The 21,661-nt window shown below is 45.3% G+C and overlaps 1 protein-coding gene across 1 annotated transcript in view; it reads right to left on the bottom strand.

Moving 5' to 3' along the window:
• Positions 1-21,661, bottom strand: part of LOC121543913 (cytidine monophosphate-N-acetylneuraminic acid hydroxylase-like) — a 28,906-nt gene that overhangs the window by 5,978 nt on the left and 1,267 nt on the right. The window contains exons 3-10 of the mRNA XM_045216480.1: positions 7,920-8,029; positions 6,985-7,175; positions 6,355-6,435; positions 4,574-4,640; positions 4,385-4,466; positions 3,339-3,476; positions 2,907-3,042; positions 2,454-2,594 (exon numbers count right to left, since the gene is read on the bottom strand). Coding sequence (XP_045072415.1) covers positions 2,454-2,594; positions 2,907-3,042; positions 3,339-3,476; positions 4,385-4,466; positions 4,574-4,640; positions 6,355-6,435; positions 6,985-7,175; positions 7,920-8,029 — 946 coding nt within the window. The remainder of the gene's footprint in view (positions 1-2,453; positions 2,595-2,906; positions 3,043-3,338; positions 3,477-4,384; positions 4,467-4,573; positions 4,641-6,354; positions 6,436-6,984; positions 7,176-7,919; positions 8,030-21,661) is intronic.

Here is a 21,661-nt window from a genome sequence, read left to right as displayed (position 1 = left end):
GACAATGTAGGGAAGTGGGGTAATAATGGTAGACAATGTAGGGACGTGGGGTAATAATGGTAGACAATGTAGGGAAGTGGGGTAATAATGGTAGACAATGTAGGGACGTGGGGTAATAATGGTAGACAATGTAGGGAAGTGAGGTATTAATGGTAGACAATGTAAGGAAGTGGGGTAATAATGGTAGACAATGTAGGGAAGTGGGGTAATAATGGCATTGACAACAGTAGGGAAGTGGGGTAATAATGGCATTAAGAACAGTAGGGAAGTGGGGTAATAATGACATTGAAAACAGTAGGGAAGTGGGGTAATAATGACATTAACAACAGTAGGGAAGTGGGTTAATAATGGCATTGACAACAGTAGGGAAGTGAGGTAATAATGGCATTGAAAACAGTAGGGAAGTGGGGTAATAATGACATTAACAACAGTAGGGAAGTGGGTTAATAATGGCATTGACAACAGTAAGGAAGTGGGGTAATAACGGCATTAACAACAGTTGGGAAGTGGGGTTATAATGGCATTGACAACAGTAGGGAAGTGGGGTAATAATGTAATTGACAATAGTAGGGAAGTGAGGTAATAACGGCATTGACAACAGTAGGGAAGTGGGGTAATAATGGCATTAACAACAGTAGGGAAGTGAGGTAATAATGGCATTGACAACAGTAGGGAAGTGGGGTAATAATGGTAGACAATGTAAGGAAGTGGGGTAATAATGGTAGACAATGTAGGGAAGTGGGGTAATAATGGTAGACAGTGTAAGGAAGTGGGGTAATAATGGTAGACAATGTAGGGAAGTGGGGTAATAATGGCATTGACAACAGTATGGAAGTGAGGTAATAATGGCATTGACAACAGTAGGGAAGTGAGGTAATAATGGCATTGACAACAGTAGGGAAGTGAGGTAATAATGACATTGACAACAGTAGGGAAGTGAGGTAATAATGGCATTGACAACAGTAGGGAAGTGGGGTAATAATGGCATTAACAACAGTAGGGAAGTGAGGTAATAATGGCATTGACAACAGTAGGGAAGTGAGGTAATAATGGCATTGACAACAGTAGGGAAGTGGGGTAATAATGGCATTGACAACAGTAGGGAAGTGAGGTAATAACGGCATTGACAACAGTAGGGAAGTTGGGTAATAATGGCATTAACAACAGTAGGGTAGTGGGTTAATAATGGCATTGACAACAGTAGGGAAGTGGGGTAATAACGGCATTAACAACAGTTGGGAAGTGGGGTTATAATGGCATTGACAACAGTAGGGAAGTGGGGTAATAATGTAATTGACAATAGTAGGGAAGTGAGGTAATAACGGCATTGACAACAGTAGGGAAGTGGGGTAATAACGGCATTAACAACAGTAGGGAAGTGAGGTAATAATGGCATTGACAACAGTAGGGAAGTGGGGTAATAACGGCATTGACAACAGTAGGGAAGTGGGGTAATAATGGCATTGACAACAGTAGGGAAGTGAGGTAATAACGGCATTGACAAAAGTAGGGAAGTTGGGTAATAATGGCATTAACAACAGTAGGGAAGTGGGTTAATAATGGCATTAACAACAGTAGGGAAGTGGGGTAATAATGACATTAACAACAGTAGGGAAGTGGGGTAATAATGACATTAACAACAGTAGGGAAGTGGGGTAATAATGGCATTGACAACTGTAGGGAAGTTGGGTAATAACGGCATTGACAACAGTAGGGAAGTGAGGTAATAACGGCATTGACAACAGTAGGGAAGTGGGGTAATAACGGCATTGACAACAGTAGGGAAGTGGGGTAATAACGGCATTGACAACAGTAGGGAAGTGGGGTAATAATGGCATTGACAACAGTAGGGAAGTGAGGTAATAACGGCATTGACAAAAGTAGGGAAGTGGGGTAATAATGACATTAACAACAGTAGGGAAGTGGGGTAATAATGGCATTGACAACAGTAGGGAAGTGGGGTAATAATGACATTAACAACAGTAGGGAAGTGGGGTAATAATGGCATTGACAACTGTAGGGAAGTTGGGTAATAACGGCATTGACAACAGTAGGGAAGTGAGGTAATAACGGCATTGACAACAGTAGGGAAGTGGGGTAATAACGGCATTGACAACAGTAGGGAAGTGGGGTAATAACGGCATTGACAACAGTAGGGAAGTGAGGTAATAATGGCATTAACAACAGTAGGGAAGTGGGGTAATAATGGCATTGACAACTGTAGGGAAGTTGGGTAATAACGGCATTGACAACAGTAGGGAAGTGAGGTAATAACGGCATTGACAACAGTAGGGAACAATACTGAAAAAGGGGAACAATGGGGAATAGAGGGAAACATCAACAACAAACATGTGAATTGTGATTATTGATGAACATTGGCATTTCTATGGAGTATGGACTGATATGACGGACATGGACACACACACAATTTGCTTATTGATGAGCATTCCTACCGGCTGGGGCTCATCAGAGCCAGGGCCAGATCGAGCACAGCACCTGGCTTGGGTGTCCATGTTGCTATGCCTGGAGCGCTCTTCTTGATCAGGGCATTGAGCTCCTCTGCGTTGTTTTTCGTGTTCGTGTCCTTAATGTACCTGTCAGTTAATGTATGTCAGTTGTCAATGTCAAGTTGTGATGCGTCTTATGTTGAGTGACTGCAATTGAAGTGATAAGAGGGGTCAAAACCTAACCTGAACCTTTTGTACACAAAATAGTAAACGTTTTGTAATACAGATAGGATAGGCAGATTTTATAACTGTGTTGTTTTGTTTGTTCTCTTTTGAGGATATATTACAGTAATGTGAGAATAAAAACATGGAAATAACGGCACAGAGAGAAATAGAAAATGAAACTTATTGTGCTCATTATTCAAATACGGCAATGTTCTCCCATCTCAATGGGGATACCTGTCCGAGGGATGTGCTTCGACAAAGTAACCCGCAAACGGGCAGTAGATCTTGGGCTGCAAGGACTTTATCAGCTGGGCCTTGTAGTTCATGAGCTTCTTCCTTTCATTCTTGATGAAATCGGCTTTCCAGCTCTCTGCAGGGAGAACGCGACACTAGTCAATGAGTGAATCTCAGTTGTATTTCATTGATTCCTCGCTTCCTCTCCCGTTTTCTCCTCCTCAAAATTCATTGGAGGAGAACATCTGAGGGAAGGAACCTCAGATCTGCTCCAATGTGCTTTGAGGAGGAGATAAGGAGATGAGGAGAGAGGAAATACAATTGAGATTCACTCCATGTGCTGGCAATAAGAAGGAAAACCCAATGGAGCAATTCATTTCTCTGTTATTTTACTGGCTGTACACTTGGACGCTGTATACCTGCCCAACTCACCTGTGTATTTTCCTCCACTGAAGGTCATGGGGAAGCCAGACGCCCCCCCAGCAAAGTCACTCATCATCAGGTCCACATTGTGGGGTAGCCGGCCGTAGTTTGGCCTGGTGCAGTCCACCGTATTGAGGATCATATGACCTGGGTGGGAGAACCAGGATCAGATGCACCGGTCAAATGGCGTCAATGAGATAAGGTTGAGATAAGGTTCTAACTTGCACCTCAATATTATTTGTAATTTATTTTGCTTTTTATTACTGAATTGACAATGACCTGAATCAAACAGGAAGAACATTTTCAATAAAATAATTTGGCTCAATTATCCTCATGGAACCTATATTTTTATCAATTTATAATCTGTAGGTTGATAAAGTGTGACAAAAGTCAGAATGTGTGACCTGCTTGTGTTTGTATACTGAGTGTACAAAACATTAGGAACATCTGCTCTTTCCATTACATAGACTGACCAGGTGGAAGCTATGATCCCTTATTGATGTCACTTGTTAAAGCCACTTCAATCAGAGTAGATGAAGGGGAGGAGACAAGTTAAAGAAGGATTTTTAAGCCTTGAGACAATTGAGACATGGATTGTGTATGTGTGCCATTCAGATGGTGAATGGGCAAGACAAAATATTTAAGTGCCTTTGAACGGGGTATGGTAGTAGGTGCCAGGCACACCGGTTTGAGTGCAACGCTGCTGGGTTTTTCATGTACTCAACAGTTTCCTGTGTGTATAAAGAATGGTTCACCACCCAAAAGTCATCAATCCAACTTGACACAACTGTGGGAAGCATTGGAGTCAACATGGGCCAGCATCCCTGTGTAACGTTTGACACCTTGTAGAGTCCATGCCCCGACGAACTAAGACTGTTCTGAGGGCAAAAAAGGGGTGCAACTGAATATTAGCAAGGTGTTCCTAATGTTTCGTGCACTCAGTGTATATACCACTTAGCAGACCCTTTTATCAAAAGGACTTCCAGTGACTGCAGGAATTGAACCCACAACTCTTTGCGAAGCTAGCGCCATATGCTCTTACAAATGATGAGTACCTTTATATTCAACAATGATACAGGTATCCATTTCGGGGTGCACTTCATCCTTCAGAATCATGAATCTGAGGTGCTCATCAATCTGACGGAGATAACAACAGGAGAAGGCATTAAAGGAGAGCCTTTTGACAGGGGTTCCTGCATGCTATCGTATAAACTGTTCATTCAGAGTGAGCTGTTTAGGCTTACGTTTTGCCAAACGCCAAAGGGAACCACGTTGATATTTGTCAGCTGCAACTGTCTTTTCTCCAGCATCCTGTAACATGGTTTAAACGAGGACAGCGTAAACCCACAAAGGTGACAGCCTCATTTGTTTTATGGTTGTAAAACCATGTTAATACAGTGGGCAAAAAAAGTATTTAACAGCCACCAATTGTGCAAGTTCTCCCACTTAAAAAGATGAGAGAGGCCTGTAATTTTCATCATAGGTACACGTCAACTATGACAGACAAATTGAGGAAAAAAATCCAGAAAATCACATTGTAGGATTTTTAATGAATTTATTTGCAAATTATGGTGGAAAATAAGTATTTGGTCACCTACAAACAAGCAAGATTTCTGGCTCTCACAGACCTGTAACTTCTTCTTTAAGAGGCTCCTCTGTCCTCCACTCGTTACCTGTATTAATGGCACCTGTTTGAACTTGTTATCAGTATAAAAGACACCTGTCCACAACCTCAAACAGTCACACTCCAAACTCCACTATGGCCAAGACCAAAGAGCTGTCAAAGGACACCAGAAACAAAATTGTAGACCTGCACCAGGCTGGGAAGACTGAATCTGCAATAGGTAAGCAGCTTGGTTTGAAGAAATCAACTGTGGGAGCAATTATTAGGAAATGGAAGACATACAAGACCACTGATAATCTCCCTTGATCTGGGGCTCCATGCAAGATCTCACCCCGTGGGGTCAAAATGATCACAAGAACGGTGAGCAAAAATCCCAGAACCACACGGGGGGACCTAGTGAATGACCTGCAGAGAGCTGGGACCAAAGTAACAAAGCCTACCAATAGTAACACACTACGCCGCCAGGGACTCAAATCCTGCAGTGCCAGACGTGTCCCCCTGCTTAAGCCAGTACATGTCCAGGCCCGTCTGAAGTTTGCTAGAGTGCATTTGGATGATCCAGAAGAGGATTGGGAGAAAATCATATGGTCAGATGAAACCAAAATAGAACGTTTTGGTAAAAACTCAACTCGTCGTGTTTGGAGGACAAAGAATGCTGAGTTGCATCCAAAGAACACCATACCTACTGTGAAGCATGGGGGTGGAAACATCATGCTTTGGGGCTGTTTTTCTGCAAAGGGACCAGGACGACTGATCTGTGTAAAGGAAAGAATGAATGGGGCCATGTATCGTGAGATTTTGAGTGAAAACCTCCTTCCATCAGCAAGGGAATTGAAGATGAAACGTGGCTGGGTCTTTCAGCATGACAATGATCCCAAACACACCGCCCGGGCAACGAAGGAGTGGCTTCGTAAGAAGCATTTCAAGGTCCTGGAGTGGCCTAGTCAGTCTCCAGATCTCAACCCCATAGAAAATCTTTGGAGGGAGTTGAAAGTCCGTGTTGCCCAGCGACAGCCCCAAAACATCACTGCTCTAGAGGAGATCTGCATGGAGGAATGGGCCAAAATACCAGCAACAGTGTGTGAAAACCTTGTGAAGACTTACAGAAAACGTTTGACCTGTGTCATTGCCAACAAAGGGTATATAACAAAGTATTGAGAAACTTTTGTTATTGACCAAATACTTATTTTCCACCATAATTTGCAAATAAATTCATAAAAAATCCTACAATGTGATTTTCTGGAATTTTTTTTCTCATTTTGTCTGTCATAGTTGACGTGTACCTATGATGAAAATTACAGGCCTTTCTCATCTTTTTAAGTGGGAGAACTTGCACAATTGGTGGCTGACTAAATACTTTTTTCCCCCACTGTATGTAACACATATATAGATAACCCTTACCAGAACACTGGCCTTGATGTGTCGCCAACATAAATGGGAACATCGGGCCTCGTTGCAGAAAGGGATTTTAAGGTTGGGTAGCTGAAAATACATTTTTCAGCAATTATCTTAAAACTTCCTGCCTTCTGTGTGCTCATCCTCATGAGGAAAATTGGAATTGAAATATCTGTTTACTTCCGGAATTGAAGCTAGGGTCCCATTTTACACGAAGTACAACTTATAAAGGCTTAATATAGCTTACATAAATGCTTCACATATTATCTGTAAACCTATCTCATACTCTATAAATGGTGTATAAAAATACATAGTGTATAAACCATTTATAGAGTATGACGTACGCTTATAGATTATTTTGTATAGCATTTATGTAGTGCTTATGAAGGTTTATGCATGCTATATAAAGCCTTTATACTTCGTTTAAAGTGGGACCAAAATTATAAATACATTGAAATCTGTGGTTGCTGGTTGGTGGAGATATCGGAGGATGGGCTCATTGTAATGGCTGGAATAGTATGTGTTTGATGTGTTTGAAACCGTTCCATCCATTCCCTTCCAGTGACGTTGAGCCCATCCTCCTATATCAACTCATTTCATTCTACCATACTCCATACTGGTAACATCTCTACATACCTGAGGTGGTCGGAGTGCATGTGGCTGATGTAGATGAGGTCCGCCCTGCACAGCCTCTCCATGGAGTCAGCAGGGGGCTCGTGGAGCAGCCACCAGCCCCTGGCGAAGGCTGGACCCGTCAGCCAGGGGTCGAATATCATCTTCTTCCCCCCTAGCTGGAGCTCCATGCATGCATGGGTGAGGTAGGTCACCTGGAGGAACATGAAGGTCGAGTTTGGAGCAGAGAATCTTGTCGCCTGACGTGCTATCACTTTACATTTGATCACGGCGCGGTTGACCATCAATCACATCGATATAAATTGCGTGTCGGCCATGTGGGGAAAGACTCAGAGGTGTGGGAGTTGGGACTGTTGTTTCTGTGTCTCTGGAATTTAAATGAACACATAGGAGAGATGGTCAAAAGCCATCTGTGACCACTGTTGTTGGGCACGGCTGTGATCGGAGGTCTATCCCGATTCGTCATGTAGAATCTTGGATGGTGGCTGGTGATAGCTTTCAACCTTTGCCCATCTCCCCTATGTGTCCCAAGCTTAAGCTCGGCACTGCAGCCTTTCAGGTGAGAACACAGCCTCTGATCTCACATTATAAAGGTGGTGATAGTGATGGGATCAAAGATGAGTCAAAGAATTTGTAGACACACAACTCTTGGTTATCATTTTAAGACTCATATTTTATTCACTCCGGGTAATTACTAACCAGCCTTGGATCATAGCTAGTGTTTGTGTTCCAGATTAGTTCCAACTCTGTTTTACCACCAGCCAGGTGAAGACATATTTTTCTGACCTTAACAAAACGTCCTTATACAACCAGTATACATCCAGACCATGACGTCATGTAAGATGTCATAATGTAATTGCAACCAGTTTTGCCTACTGGGGAAGGCCTCAGATCTGTCCATCCGTGGGTGTGTGGTGTGTGTGATGTGCTGTACTCACAGTCACCTCTCCCTCCTGCAGTTCCTGTGGATCCTGGGGGTCTGCCAACCAGGGGTCCCAGACGATCACCTCCACGAGCTGAAGATCACCCTCGTCCGTCATCACGACGTCTGCGTTAGAAAATCAAGCCAAAGTCAAATCTCTTCCGATTAATAATTGAATGAATGAATTTGATTTTATTATCTTAATGTACATATAGACATATTAAACATCAGACGTATTATTTACACTGTGGTCCTCATTTCATTGTTAGATGGTCAAAGGAATGGACAGCTGGGCACTCAACCAACAGGACGCGGAACAGCTTCTACCCCCAAGTCATACGACTGCTGAATAGTTACTTAAATAGTTAGCCAATAGCTACCTGGACTATCTGCACTGACCCTGTTGGCACTAACTCTTTTGACTCATCACATACGCTGCTGTTACTGTTTATTATCTATCCTGTTGCCTAGTCACTTTATCCCTACCTATATGTACATATCTACCTCAATTACCTCGTACTCCTGCACATGGACTCAGTACTGGTACCGTGTGTATATAGCCAAGGTATCGGTACTGGTACCGTGTGTATATAGCCAAGGTATCGGTACTGGTACCGTGTGTATATAGCCAAGGTATCGGTACCTGTACGACGTGTATATAGCCAAGGTATCGGTACTGGTACTACGTGTATATAGCCACGGTATCAGTACTGGTACCGTGTGTATATAACCAAGGTATCGGTACTGGTACCGTGTGTATATAGCCAAGGTATCGGTACTGGTACCGCGTGTATATAGCCAAGGTATCGGTACTGGTACCACATGTATATAGCCAAGGTATCGGTACTGGTACCACGTGTATATAGCCATGGTATCGGTACTGGTACGGCGTTTATATAGCCATGGTATCGGTAATGGTACGGCGTGTATATAGCCAAGGTATCGGTACTGGTACCGTGTGTATATAGCCAAGGTATCGGTACTGGTACGGCGTGTATATAGCCAAGGTATCGGTACTGGTACCATGTGGTCCTCTGTAGCTCAGCTGGTAGAGCACGGCGCTTGTAACGCCAAGGTAGTGGGTTCGATCCCCGGGACCACCCATACACAAAAATGTATGCACGCATGACTGTAAGTCGCTTTGGATAAAAGCGTCTGCTAAATGGCATATTATTATTATTATTATTTATTATTATGTGTATATAGCCAAGGTATCGGTACTGGTACGGCGTGTATATAGCCATGGTATCGGTACTGGTACCGTGTGTATATAGCCATGGTATCGGTACTGGTACCACGTGTATATAGCCAAGGTATCGGTACTGGTACGGCGTGTATATAGCCATGGTATCGGTACTGGTACGGCGTGTATATAGCCATGGTATCGGTACTGGTACCGTGTGTATATAGCCAAGGTATCGGTACTGGTACAGCGTGTATATAGCCATGGTATCGGTACTGGTACGGCGTGTATATAGCCATGGTATCGGTACTGGTACGGCGTGTATATAGCCAAGTTCTCGGTACTGGTACGGCGTGTATATAGCCATGGTATCGGTACTGGTACGGCGTGTATATAGCCATGGTATCGGTACTGGTACCGTGTGTATATAGCCAAGGTATCGGTACTGGTACGGCGTGTATATAGCCATGGTATCGGTACTGGTACGGCGTTTATATAGCCATGGTATCGGTAATGGTACGGCGTGTATAAAGCCAAGGTATTGGTACTGGTACCGTGTGTATATAGCCAAGGTATCGGTACTGGTACGGCGTGTATATAGCCAAGGTATCGGTACTGGTACCATGTGGTCCTCTGTAGCTCAGCTGGTAGAGCACGGCGCTTGTAACGCCAAGGTAGTGGGTTCGATCCCCGGGACCACCCATACACAAAAATGTATGCACGCATGACTGTAAGTCGCTTTGGATAAAAGCGTCTGCTAAATGGCATATTATTATTATTTATTATTATGTGTATATAGCCAAGGTATCGGTACTGGTACGGCGTGTATATAGCCATGGTATCGGTACTGGTACCGTGTGTATATAGCCATGGTATCGGTACTGGTACCACGTGTATATAGCCAAGGTATCGGTACTGGTACGGCGTGTATATAGCCATGGTATCGGTACTGCTACGGCGTGTATATAGCCATGGTATCGGTACTGGTACCGTGTGTATATAGCCAAGGTATCGGTACTGGTACAGCGTGTATATAGCCATGGTATCGGTACTGGTACGGCGTGTATATAGCCATGGTATCGGTACTGGTACGGCGTGTATATAGCCAAGTTATCGGTACTGGTACGGCGTGTATATAGCCATGGTATCAGTACTGGTACGGCGTGTATATAGCCATGGTATCGGTACTGGTACCGTGTGTATATAGCCAAGGTATCGGTACTGGTACGGCGTGTATATAGCCATGGTATCGGTACTGGTACGGCGTTTATATAGCCATGGTATCGGTACTGGTACCGTGTGTATATAGCCAAGGTATCGGTACTGGTACCGTGTGTATATAGCCACGGTATCGGTACTGGTACCGTGTGTATATAGCCAAGGTATCGGTACTGGTACGGCGTGTATATAGCCAAGGTATCGGTACTGGTACCACGTGTATATAGCCAAGGTATCAGTACTGGTACGGCGTGTATATAGCCATGGTATCGGTACTGGTACGGCGTGTATATAGCCAAGGTATCGGTACTGGTACGGCGTGTATATAGCCATGGTATCGGTACTGGTACGGCGTGTATATAGCCATGGTATCGGTACTGGTACCGGCGTGTATATAGCCAAGGTATCGGGTACTGGTACGGCGTGTATATAGCCATGGTATCGGTACTGGTACGGCGTGTATATAGCCATGGTATCGGTACTGGTACGGCGTGTATATAGCCAAGGTATCGGTACTGGTACGGCGTGTATATAGCCAAGGTATCGGTACTGGTACGGCGTGTATATAGCCATGGTATCGGTACTGGTACCGTGTGTATATAGCCAAGGTATCGGTACTGGTACCGTGTGTATATAGCCAAGGTATCGGTACTGGTACGGGCGTGTATATAGCCAAGGTATCGGTACTGGTACCACGTGTATATAGCCAAGGTATCGGTACTGGTACGGCGTGTATATAGCCATAGTATCGGTACTGGTACCGTGTGTATATAGCCAAGGTATCGGTACTGGTACCGTATGTATATAGCCAAGGTATCGGTACTGGTACCGTGTATATATAGCCACGGTATCGGTACTGGTACCGTGTGTATATAGCCAAGGTATCGGTACTGGTACGGCGTGTATATAGCCAAGGTATCGGTACTGGTACCACGTGTATATAGCCAAGGTATCGGTACTGGTACCGTGTGTATATAGCCAAGGTATCGGTACTGGTACGGCGTGTATATAGCCAAGGTATCGGTACTGGTACCACGTGTATATAGCCAAGGTATCGGTACTGGTACGGCGTGTATATAGCCATAGTATATGTACTGGTACCGTGTGTATATAGCCAAGGTATCGGTACTGGTACCGTGTGTATATAGCCACGGTATCGGTACTGGTACCGTGTGTATATAGCCAAGGTATCGGTACTGGTACGGCGTGTATATAGCCAAGGTATCAGTACTGGTACGGCGTGTATATAGCCAAGTTATCGGTACTGGTACGGCGTGTATATAGCCAAGGTATCGGTACTGGTACGGCGTGTATATAGCCATGGTATCGGTACTGGTACGGCGTGTATATAGCCAAGGTATCGGTACTGGTACGGCGTGTATATAGCAATGGTATCGGTACTGGTACGGCGTGTATATAGCCATAGTATCGGTACTGGTACCGTGTGTATATAGCCAAGGTATCGGTACTGGTACCGTGTGTATATAGCCAAGGTATCGGTACTGGTACCGTGTATATATAGCCACGGTATTGGTACTGGTACCGTGTGTATATAGCCAAGGTATCAGTACTGGTACGGCGTGTATATAGCCAAAGTATCGGTACTGGTACCACGTGTATATAGCCAAGGTATCGGTACTGGTACGGCGTGTATATAGCCATGGTATCGGTACTGGTACGGCGCGTATATAGCCAAGGTATCGGTACTGGTACGGCGTGTATATAGCCATGGTATCGGTACTGGTACGGCGTGTATATAGCCATGGTATCGGTACTGGTACGGCGTGTATATAGCCAAGGTATCGGTACTGGTACGGCGTGTATATAGCCATGGTATCGGTACTGGTACGGCGTGTATATAGCCATGGTATCGGTACTGGTACGGCGTGTATATAGCCAAGGTATCGGTACTGGTACGGCGTGTATATAGCCAAGGTATCGGTACTGGTACGGCGTGTATATAGCCATGGTATCGGTACTGGTACCGTGTGTATATAGCTAAGGTATCGGTACTGGTACCGTGTGTATATAGCCAAGGTATCGGTACTGGTACGGCGTGTATATAGCCAAGGTATCAGTACTGGTACCACGTGTATATAGCCAAGGTATCGGTACTGGCACGGCGTGTATATAGCCAAGGTATCGGTACTGGTACCACGTTTATATAGCCAAGGTATCGGTACTGGTACGGGCGTGTATATAGCCATAGTATCGGTACTGGTACCGTGTGTATATAGCCAAGGTATCGGTACTGTTACCGTGTGTATATAGCCAAGGTATCGGTACTGGTACCGTGTATATATAGCCACGGTATCGGTACTGGTACCGTGTGTATATAGCCAAGGTATCGGTACTGGTACGGCGTGTATATAGCCAAGGTATCGGTACTGGTACCACGTGTATATAGCCAAGGTATCGGTACTGGTACCGTGTGTATATAGCCAAGGTATCGGTACTGGTACGGTGTGTATATAGCCAAGGTATCGGTACTGGTACCACGTGTATATAGCCAAGGTATCGGTACTGGTACGGCGTGTATATAGCCATAGTATATGTACTGGTACCGTGTGTATATAGCCAAGGTATCGGTACTGGTACCGTGTGTATATAGCCACGGTATCGGTACTGGTACCGTGTGTATATAGCCAAGGTATCGGTACTGGTACGGCGTGTATATAGCCAAGGTATCAGTACTGGTACGGCGTGTATATAGCCAAGGTATCGGTACTGGTACCACGTGTATATAGCCAAGGTATCGGTACTGGTACGGCGTGTATATAGCCATGGTATCGGTACTGGTACGGCGTGTATATAGCCAAGGTATCGGTACTGGTACGGCGTGTATATAGCCATGGTATCGGTACTGGTACGGCGTGGTATATAGCCATGGTATCGGTACTGGTACGGCGTGTATATAGCCAAGGTATCGGTACTGGTACGGCGTGTATATAGCCAAGGTATCGGTACTGGTACGGCGTGTATATAGCCATGGTATCGGTACTGGTACCGTGTGTATATAGCTAAGGTATCGGTACTGGTACCGTGTGTATATAGCCAAGGTATCGGTACTGGTACGGCGTGTATATAGCCAAGGTATCAGTACTGGTACCACGTGTATATAGCCAAGGTATCGGTACTGGTACGGCGTGTATATAGCCAAGGTATCGGTACTGGTACCACGTGTATATAGCCAAGGTATCGGTACTGGTACGGCGTGTATATAGCCATAGTATCGGTACTGGTACCGTGTGTATATAGCCAAGGTATCGGTACTGTTACCGTGTGTATATAGCCAAGGTATCGGTACTGGTACCGTGTATATATAGCCACGGTATCGGTACTGGTACCGTGTGTATATAGCCAAGGTATCGGTACTGGTACGGCGTGTATATAGCCAAGGTATCGGTACTGGTACCACGTGTATATAGCCAAGGTATCGGTACTGGTACCGTGTGTATATAGCCAAGGTATCGGTACTGGTACGGGCGTGTATATAGCCAAGGTATCGGTACTGGTACCACGTGTATATAGCCAAGGTATCGGTACTGGTACGGGCGTGTATATAGCCATAGTATATGTACTGGTACCGTGTGTATATAGCCAAGGTATCGGTACTGGTACCGTGTGTATATAGCCACGGTATCGGTACTGGTACCGTGTGTATATAGCCAAGGTATCGGTACTGGTACGGCGTGTATATAGCCAAGGTATCAGTACTGGTACGGCGTGTATATAGCCAAGGTATCGGTACTGGTACCACGTGTATATAGCCAAGGTATCGGTACTGGTACGGCGTGTATATAGCCATGGTATCGGTACTGGTACGGCGTGTATATAGCCAAGGTATCGGTACTGGTACGGCGTGTATATAGCCATGGTATCGGTACTGGTACGGCGTGTATATAGCCATGGTATCGGTACTGGTACGGCGTGTATATATCCAAGGTATCGGTACTGGTACGGCGTGTATATAGCCATGGTATCGGTACTGGTACGGCGTGTATATAGCCATGGTATCGGTACTGGTACCGTGTGTATATAGCCAAGGTATCGGTACTGGTACCGTGTGTATATAGCCACGGTATCGGTACTGGTACCGTGTGTATATAGCCAAGGTATCGGTACTGGTACGGCGTGTATATAGCCAAGGTATCGGTACTGGTACCACGTGTATATAGCCAAGGTATCGGTACTGGTACGGCGTGTATATAGCCATGGTATCGGTACTGGTACGGCGTGTATATAGCCAAGGTATCGGTACTGGTACGGCATGTATATAGCCATGGTATCGGTACTGGTACGGCGTGTATATAGCCATGGTATCGGTACTGGTACGGCGTGTATATTGCCAAGGTATCGGTACTGGTACGGTGTGTATATAGCCATGGTATCGGTACTGGTACGGCGTGTATATAGCCATGGTATCGGTACTGGTACGGCGTGTATATAGCCAAGGTATCGGTACTGGTACGGCGTGTATATAGCCAAGGTATCGGTACTGGTACGGCGTGTATATAGCCATTGTATCGGTACTGGTACCGTGTGTATATAGCCAAGGTATCGGTACTGGTACCGTGTGTATATAGCCACGGTATCGGTACTGGTACCGTGTGTATATAGCCAAGGTATCGGTACTGGTACGGCGTGTATATAGCCAAGGTATCGGTACTGGTACCACGTGTATATAGCCACGGTATCGGTACTGGTACGGCGTGTATATAGCCATGGTATCGGTACTGGTACGGCGTGTATATAGCCAAGGTATCGGTACTGGTATGGCGTGTATATAGCCATGGTATCGGTACTGGTACGGCGTGTATATAGCCATAGTATCGGTACTGGTACGGCGTGTATATAGCCAAGGTATCGGTACTGGTACGGCGTGTATATAGCCATGGTATCGGTACTGGTACGGCGTGTATATAGCCATGGTATCGGTACTGGTACAGCGTGTATATAGCCAAGGTATCGGTACTGGTACGGCGTGTATATAGCCATGGTATCGGTACTGGTACCGTGTGTATATAGCCAAGGTATCGGTACTGGTACCGTGTGTATATAGCCACGGTATCGGTACTGGTACCGTGTGTATATAGCCAAGGTATCGGTACTGGTACGGCGTGTATATAGCCAAGGTATCGGTACTGGTACCACGTGTATATAGCCAAGGTATCGGTACTGGTACGGGCGTGTATATAGCCATGGTATCGGTACTGGTACCGTGTGTATATAGCCAAGGTATCGGTACTGGTACCGTGTGTATATAGCCAAGGTATCGGTACTGGTACGGCGTGTATATAGCCAAGGTATCGGTACTGGTACCGTGTGTATATAGCCAAGGTATCGGTACTGGTACGGCGTGTATATAGCCATGGTATCGGTACTGGTACCGTGTGTATATAGCCAAGGTATCGGTACTGGTACCACGTGTATATAGCCAAGGTATCGGTACTGGTACGGCGTGTATATAGCCAAGGTATCGGTACTGGTACGGCGTGTATATAGCCAAGGTATCGGTACTGGTACGGTGTGTATATAGCCAAGGTATCGGTACTGGTACCGTGTGTATATAGCCAAGGTATCGGTACTGGTACCGTGTGTATATAGCCACGGTATCGGTACTGGTACCGTGTGTATATAGCCAAGGTATCGGTACTGGTACAGCGTGTATATAGCCATGGTATCGGTACTGGTACGGTGTGTATATAGCCATGGTATCGGTACTGGTATGGCGTGTATATAGCCAAGTTATCGGTACTGGTACGGCGTGTATATAGCCATGGTATCGGTACTGGTACGGCGTGTATATAGCCATGGTATCGGTACTGGTACCGTGTGTATATAGCCATGGTATCGGTACTGGTACCGTGTGTATATAGCCAAGGTATCGGTACTGGTACGGCGTGTATATAGCCATGGTATCGGTACTGGTACGCTGTTTATATAGCCATGGTATCGGTACTGGTACCGTATGTATATAGCCAAGGTATCGGTACTGGTACGGCGTGTATATAGCCATGGTATCGGTACTTGTACTGTGTGTATATAGCCAAGGTATCGGTACTGGTACCGTGTGTATATAGCCAAGGTATCGGTACTGATACCGTGTGTATATAGCCAAGGTATCGGTACTGGTACGGCGTGTATATAGCCAAGGTATCGGTACTGGTACCACGTGTATATAGCCAAGGTATCGGTACTTGTACGGCGTGTATATAGCCATGGTATCGGTACTGGTACCGTGTGTATATAGCCAAGGTATCGGTACTGGTACGGCATGTATATAGCCAAGGTATCGGTACTGGTACCACGTGTATATAGCCACGGTATCGGTACTGGTACGGCGTGTATATAGCCATGGTATCGGTACTGGTACGGCGTGTATATAGCCAAGGTATAGGTACTGGTATGGCGTGTATATAGCCATGGTATCGGTACTGGTACGGCGTGTATATAGCCATAGTATCGGTACTGGTACGGCGTGTATATAGCCAAGGTATCGGTACTGGTACGGCGTGTATATAGCCATGGTATCGGTACTGGTACGGCGTGTATATAGCCATGGTATCGGTACTGGTACAGCGTGTATATAGCCAAGGTATCGGTACTGGTACGGGCGTGTATATAGCCATGGTATCGGTACTGGTACCGTGTGTATATAGCCAAGGTATCGGTACTGGTACCGTGTGTATATAGCCACGGTATCGGTACTGGTACCGTGTGTATATAGCCAAGGTATCGGTACTGGTACGGCGTGTATATAGCCAAGGTATCGGTACTGGTACCACGTGTATATAGCCAAGGTATCGGTACTGGTACGGCGTGTATATAGCCATGGTATCGGTACTGGTACCGTGTGTATATAGCCAAGGTATCGGTACTGGTACCGTGTGTATATAGCCAAGGTATCGGTACTGGTACGGCGTGTATATAGCCAAGGTATCGGTACTGGTACCGTGTGTATATAGCCAAGGTATCGGTACTGGTACGGCGTGTATATAGCCATGGTATCGGTACTGGTACCGTGTGTATATAGCCAAGGTATCGGTACTGGTACCACGTGTATATAGCCAAGGTATCGGTACTGGTACGGCGTGTATATAGCCAAGGTATCGGTACTGGTACGGGCGTGTATATAGCCAAGGTATCGGTACTGGTACGGTGTGTATATAGCCAAGGTATCGGTACTGGTACCGTGTGTATATAGCCAAGGTATCGGTACTGGTACCGTGTGTATACAGCCACGGTATCGGTACTGGTACCGTGTGTATATAGCCAAGGTATCGGTACTGGTACAGCGTGTATATAGCCATGGTATCGGTACTGGTACGGTGTGTATATAGCCATGGTATCGGTACTGGTACGGCGTGTATATAGCCAAGTTATCGGTACTGGTACGGCGTGTATATAGCCATGGTATCGGTACTGGTACGGCGTGTATATAGCCATGGTATCGGTACTGGTACCGTGTGTATATAGCCATGGTATCGGTACTGGTACCGTGTGTATATAGCCAAGGTATCGGTACTGGTACGGCGTGTATATAGCCATGGTATCGGTACTGGTACGCTGTTTATATAGCCATGGTATCGGTACTGGTACCGTATGTATATAGCCAAGGTATCGGTACTGGTACGGCGTGTATATAGCCATGGTATCGGTACTTGTACCGTGTGTATATAGCCAAGGTATCGGTACTGGTACCGTGTGTATATAGCCAAGGTATCGGTACTGATACCGTGTGTATATAGCCAAGGTATCGGTACTGGTACGGCGTGTATATAGCCAAGGTATCGGTACTGGTACCACGTGTATATAGCCAAGGTATCGGTACTTGTACGGCGTGTATATAGCCATGGTATCGGTACTGGTACCGTGTGTATATAGCCAAGGTATCGGTACTGGTACCGTGTGTATATAGCCAAGGTATCGGTACTGGTACCGTGTGTATATAGCCACGGTATCGGTACTGGTACCGTGTGTATATAGCCAAGGTATCGGTACTGGTACGGCGTGTATATAGCCAAGGTATCGGTACTGGTACCACGTGTATATAGCCAAGGTATCGGTACTGGTACGGCGTGTATATAGCCATGGTATCGGTACTGGTACGGCGTGTATATAGCCAAGGTATCGGTACTGGTACGGCGTGTATATAGCCATGGTATCGGTACTTTTACGGCGTGTATATAGCCATGGTATCGGTACTGGTACGGCGTGTATATAGCCAAGGTATCGGTACTGGTACGGCGTGTATATAGCCATGGTATCGGTACTGGTACGGCGTGTATATAGCCATGGTATCGGTACTGGTACGGCGTGTATATAGCCAAGGTATCGGTACTGGTACGGCGTGTATATAGCCAAGGTATCGGTACTGGTACGGCGTGTATATAGCCATGGTATCGGTACTGGTACCGTGTGTATATAGCCAAGGTATCGGTACTGGTACCGTGTGTATATAGCCAAGGTATCGGTACTGGTACGGCGTGTATATAGCCAAGGTATCGGTACTGGTACCACGTGTATATAGCCAAGGTTTCGGTACTGGTACGGCGTGTATATAGCCATGGTATCGGTACTGGTACCGTGTGTATATAGCCAAGGTATCGGTACTGGTACCGTGTGTATATAGCCAAGGTATCGGTACTGGTACGGCGTGTATATAGCCAAGGTATCGGTACTGGTACCGTGTGTATATAGCCAAGGTATCGGTACTGGTACGGCGTGTATATAGCCATGGTATCGGTACTGGTACCGTGTGTATATAGCCAAGGTATCGGTACTGGTACCACGTGTATATAGCCAAGGTATCGGTACTGGTACGGCGTGTATATAGCCAAGGTATCGGTACTGGTACGGCGTGTATATAGCCAAGGTATCGGTACTGGTACGGCGTGTATATAGCCATGGTATCGGTACTGGTACCGTGTGTATATAGCCAAGGTATCGGTACTGGTACCGTGTGTATATAGCCATGGTATCGGTACTGGTACGGCGTGTATATAGCCAAGGTATCGGTACTGGTACGGCGTGTATATAGCCACGGTATCAGTACTCATTGTGTATTTATTCCTTGTGTTATTATTTATTTTATGTCTCTCTACATCAGGGGTGTCAAACGTCCTGTTCGCGGGCCGGATCAGGCCCGCAAACGGGTTTAATCCGGCCCGCGAGATGATAAAAAAAAAAAAAAAGTTTATACCAGGGCAGAGCAAGTAGGTCAAGCACGTGCAGCCAATGAGCTACTTTGTTTTGCCCGCGATATTTATTACGGCTTCTACTTTTAACATTATGTGCTTTGGCACCCTCATTGCCCCAATATGTCTCTGTCAAAAAAGAGAACGCAGAGTGCAGAGTGTTCGAAGAAAAATGGTCATCCTATTTATTCACTGAATTTAATGGGAAAGCTGTATGTTTGGTGTGTTCAGAGCATGTTGCAGTGCTGAAAGAATATAACCTTCGTCGCCACTATGTGAGTCTTCATGCCGACAAATATGACAACTTTCAAGGACAGCGGAGATGAGAGAAGGTGAATGAACTGTTGGCGGGTCTGAAGAAACAGCAGTCTGTGTTTACTCACAGCCGAGACATCAGTGACGCTGCAGTGAAAGCTAGCTACCTCATTGCTAATGAAATCGCAGTGGCTTCAAAACCATTTAGTGAGGGTGAATTTGTAAAAACATGCATGATGAAGGCAGCGGAGATTGTGTACCCTGAAAAGCGGCAGGCTTTTTGCAAATATCAGCCTGACAAGAAACACAGTTGCAGACAGGATTTCCGATCTTTCAGTGGATTTGGACAGCCAGTTGAAGCAAAAAGTAAAGTCATTTATTGCGTTTTCGGTTGCAATTGATGAAAGCACGGACATTACAGATGTTGCACAACTGGCCATTTTCATTCGCGGAGTTGATGACACATTGACCGTCACCGAGGAGTTCGTGGAGTTGGTGCCGATGACAGATACAACGACAGCAGCTGATATTTTTACCGCACTCGTCGGCGCGCTGGACAGGGTCGGAGTGGACTGGTCCCGCGCTGTCAGCCTGGCTACAGATGGTGCGCCCTCAATGATCGGGAAAAAAGCAGGCGTTGTGACAAAGTTCAGAGAGAAAGTGCAATCTGCAAATGGAGGACGTGATTTTTTGACTTTTCACTGTATTTTGCACCAGGAGGCTTTGTGTTGCAAGTCATTAAAGATGGATAACGTCATGAAGGTGGTCATCCAAACTGTTAATTTAATCCGATCCAGAAGCCTGAATCACCGTCAGTTTGACAGCCTTCTCAGAGAGAAAGACCACATCTATGGCCTGCCATACCACACTGAGGTAAGATGTTTAAGCCGAGGTGCTGTGCTGAGGCGTTTCTTTGATTTACGAGAAGAAATTGAACAGTTCATGGAAGAAAAGGGCAAACCAGTGTTAGAATTTCATTCCGCAGAATGGATGCAGGACCTTGCATTTATGGTGGATGTTACAGAGCACCTGAATAACTTGAACAAACAGCTGCAAGGCCGCAACAAAGTTGTCACGCAGTATTATGACAGCATACGTTCTTTCAAGTTGAAGCTGTCATTGTGGGAGACGCAACTTGCCGGTGGTGATGCAGCTCACTTCCCCTGTCTGAAAAATGTGTGCGCGACCCAACATGTGGCAGACATGAAGCGGTTCAAAGATAAAATAACGGGACTGTTACGGGAGTTTGAGCAACGCTTTCAGATTTATGTTTATATGTTTTTATGTTGATGTGCTATTGTTTTTAATTGATTTTATTTTATTTGTATATTTAACCTATTCTTGACTCTGTGGTTCTTGCACTTGTTTGGGGAACAGGATTTATTATTTTTATCTACATTTCTGCCTGAGAAATGACACCCTGATATAGTTCTGTGATCTGTGATATACTTCTGTGAATCACTGAGGCATTGTGTGTTTGTGTGTTCTTTGTCCTCAGAACTTTCAAATAACTTGAGGTGTTTTATGATTAATAGTGATGTTGTGCTTTTGGACACTGTCCTCAGGCTCCAGCTTTATGTTTATATGTTTTTATGTTGATGTGCTATTGTTTTTAATTGTTTTTATTTTATTTGTATATTTAACCTATTCTTGACTCTGTGGTTCTTGCACTTGTTTGGGGAACAGGATTTCATTATTCTTATCTACATTTCTGCCTGAGAAATGACACCCTGATATAGTTCTGTGATCTGTGAAACAGTTCTGTTAATCACTGAGGCATTGTGTGTTTGTGTGTTCTTTGTCCTCAGAACTTTCAAATAACTTGAGGTGTTTTATGATTAATAGTGATGTTGTGCTTTTGGACACTGTCCTCAGGCTCCAGCTTTATGTTTATATGTTTTT

This window comes from Coregonus clupeaformis, unplaced genomic scaffold (genome assembly GCF_020615455.1).
Source record: "Coregonus clupeaformis isolate EN_2021a unplaced genomic scaffold, ASM2061545v1 scaf0720, whole genome shotgun sequence".
Taxonomy (NCBI): Eukaryota; Metazoa; Chordata; class Actinopteri; order Salmoniformes; family Salmonidae; genus Coregonus; species Coregonus clupeaformis.
The sequence above is the reverse complement of the archived record's forward strand: the minus strand, read 5'-3'. Positions and strand labels throughout refer to the sequence as shown.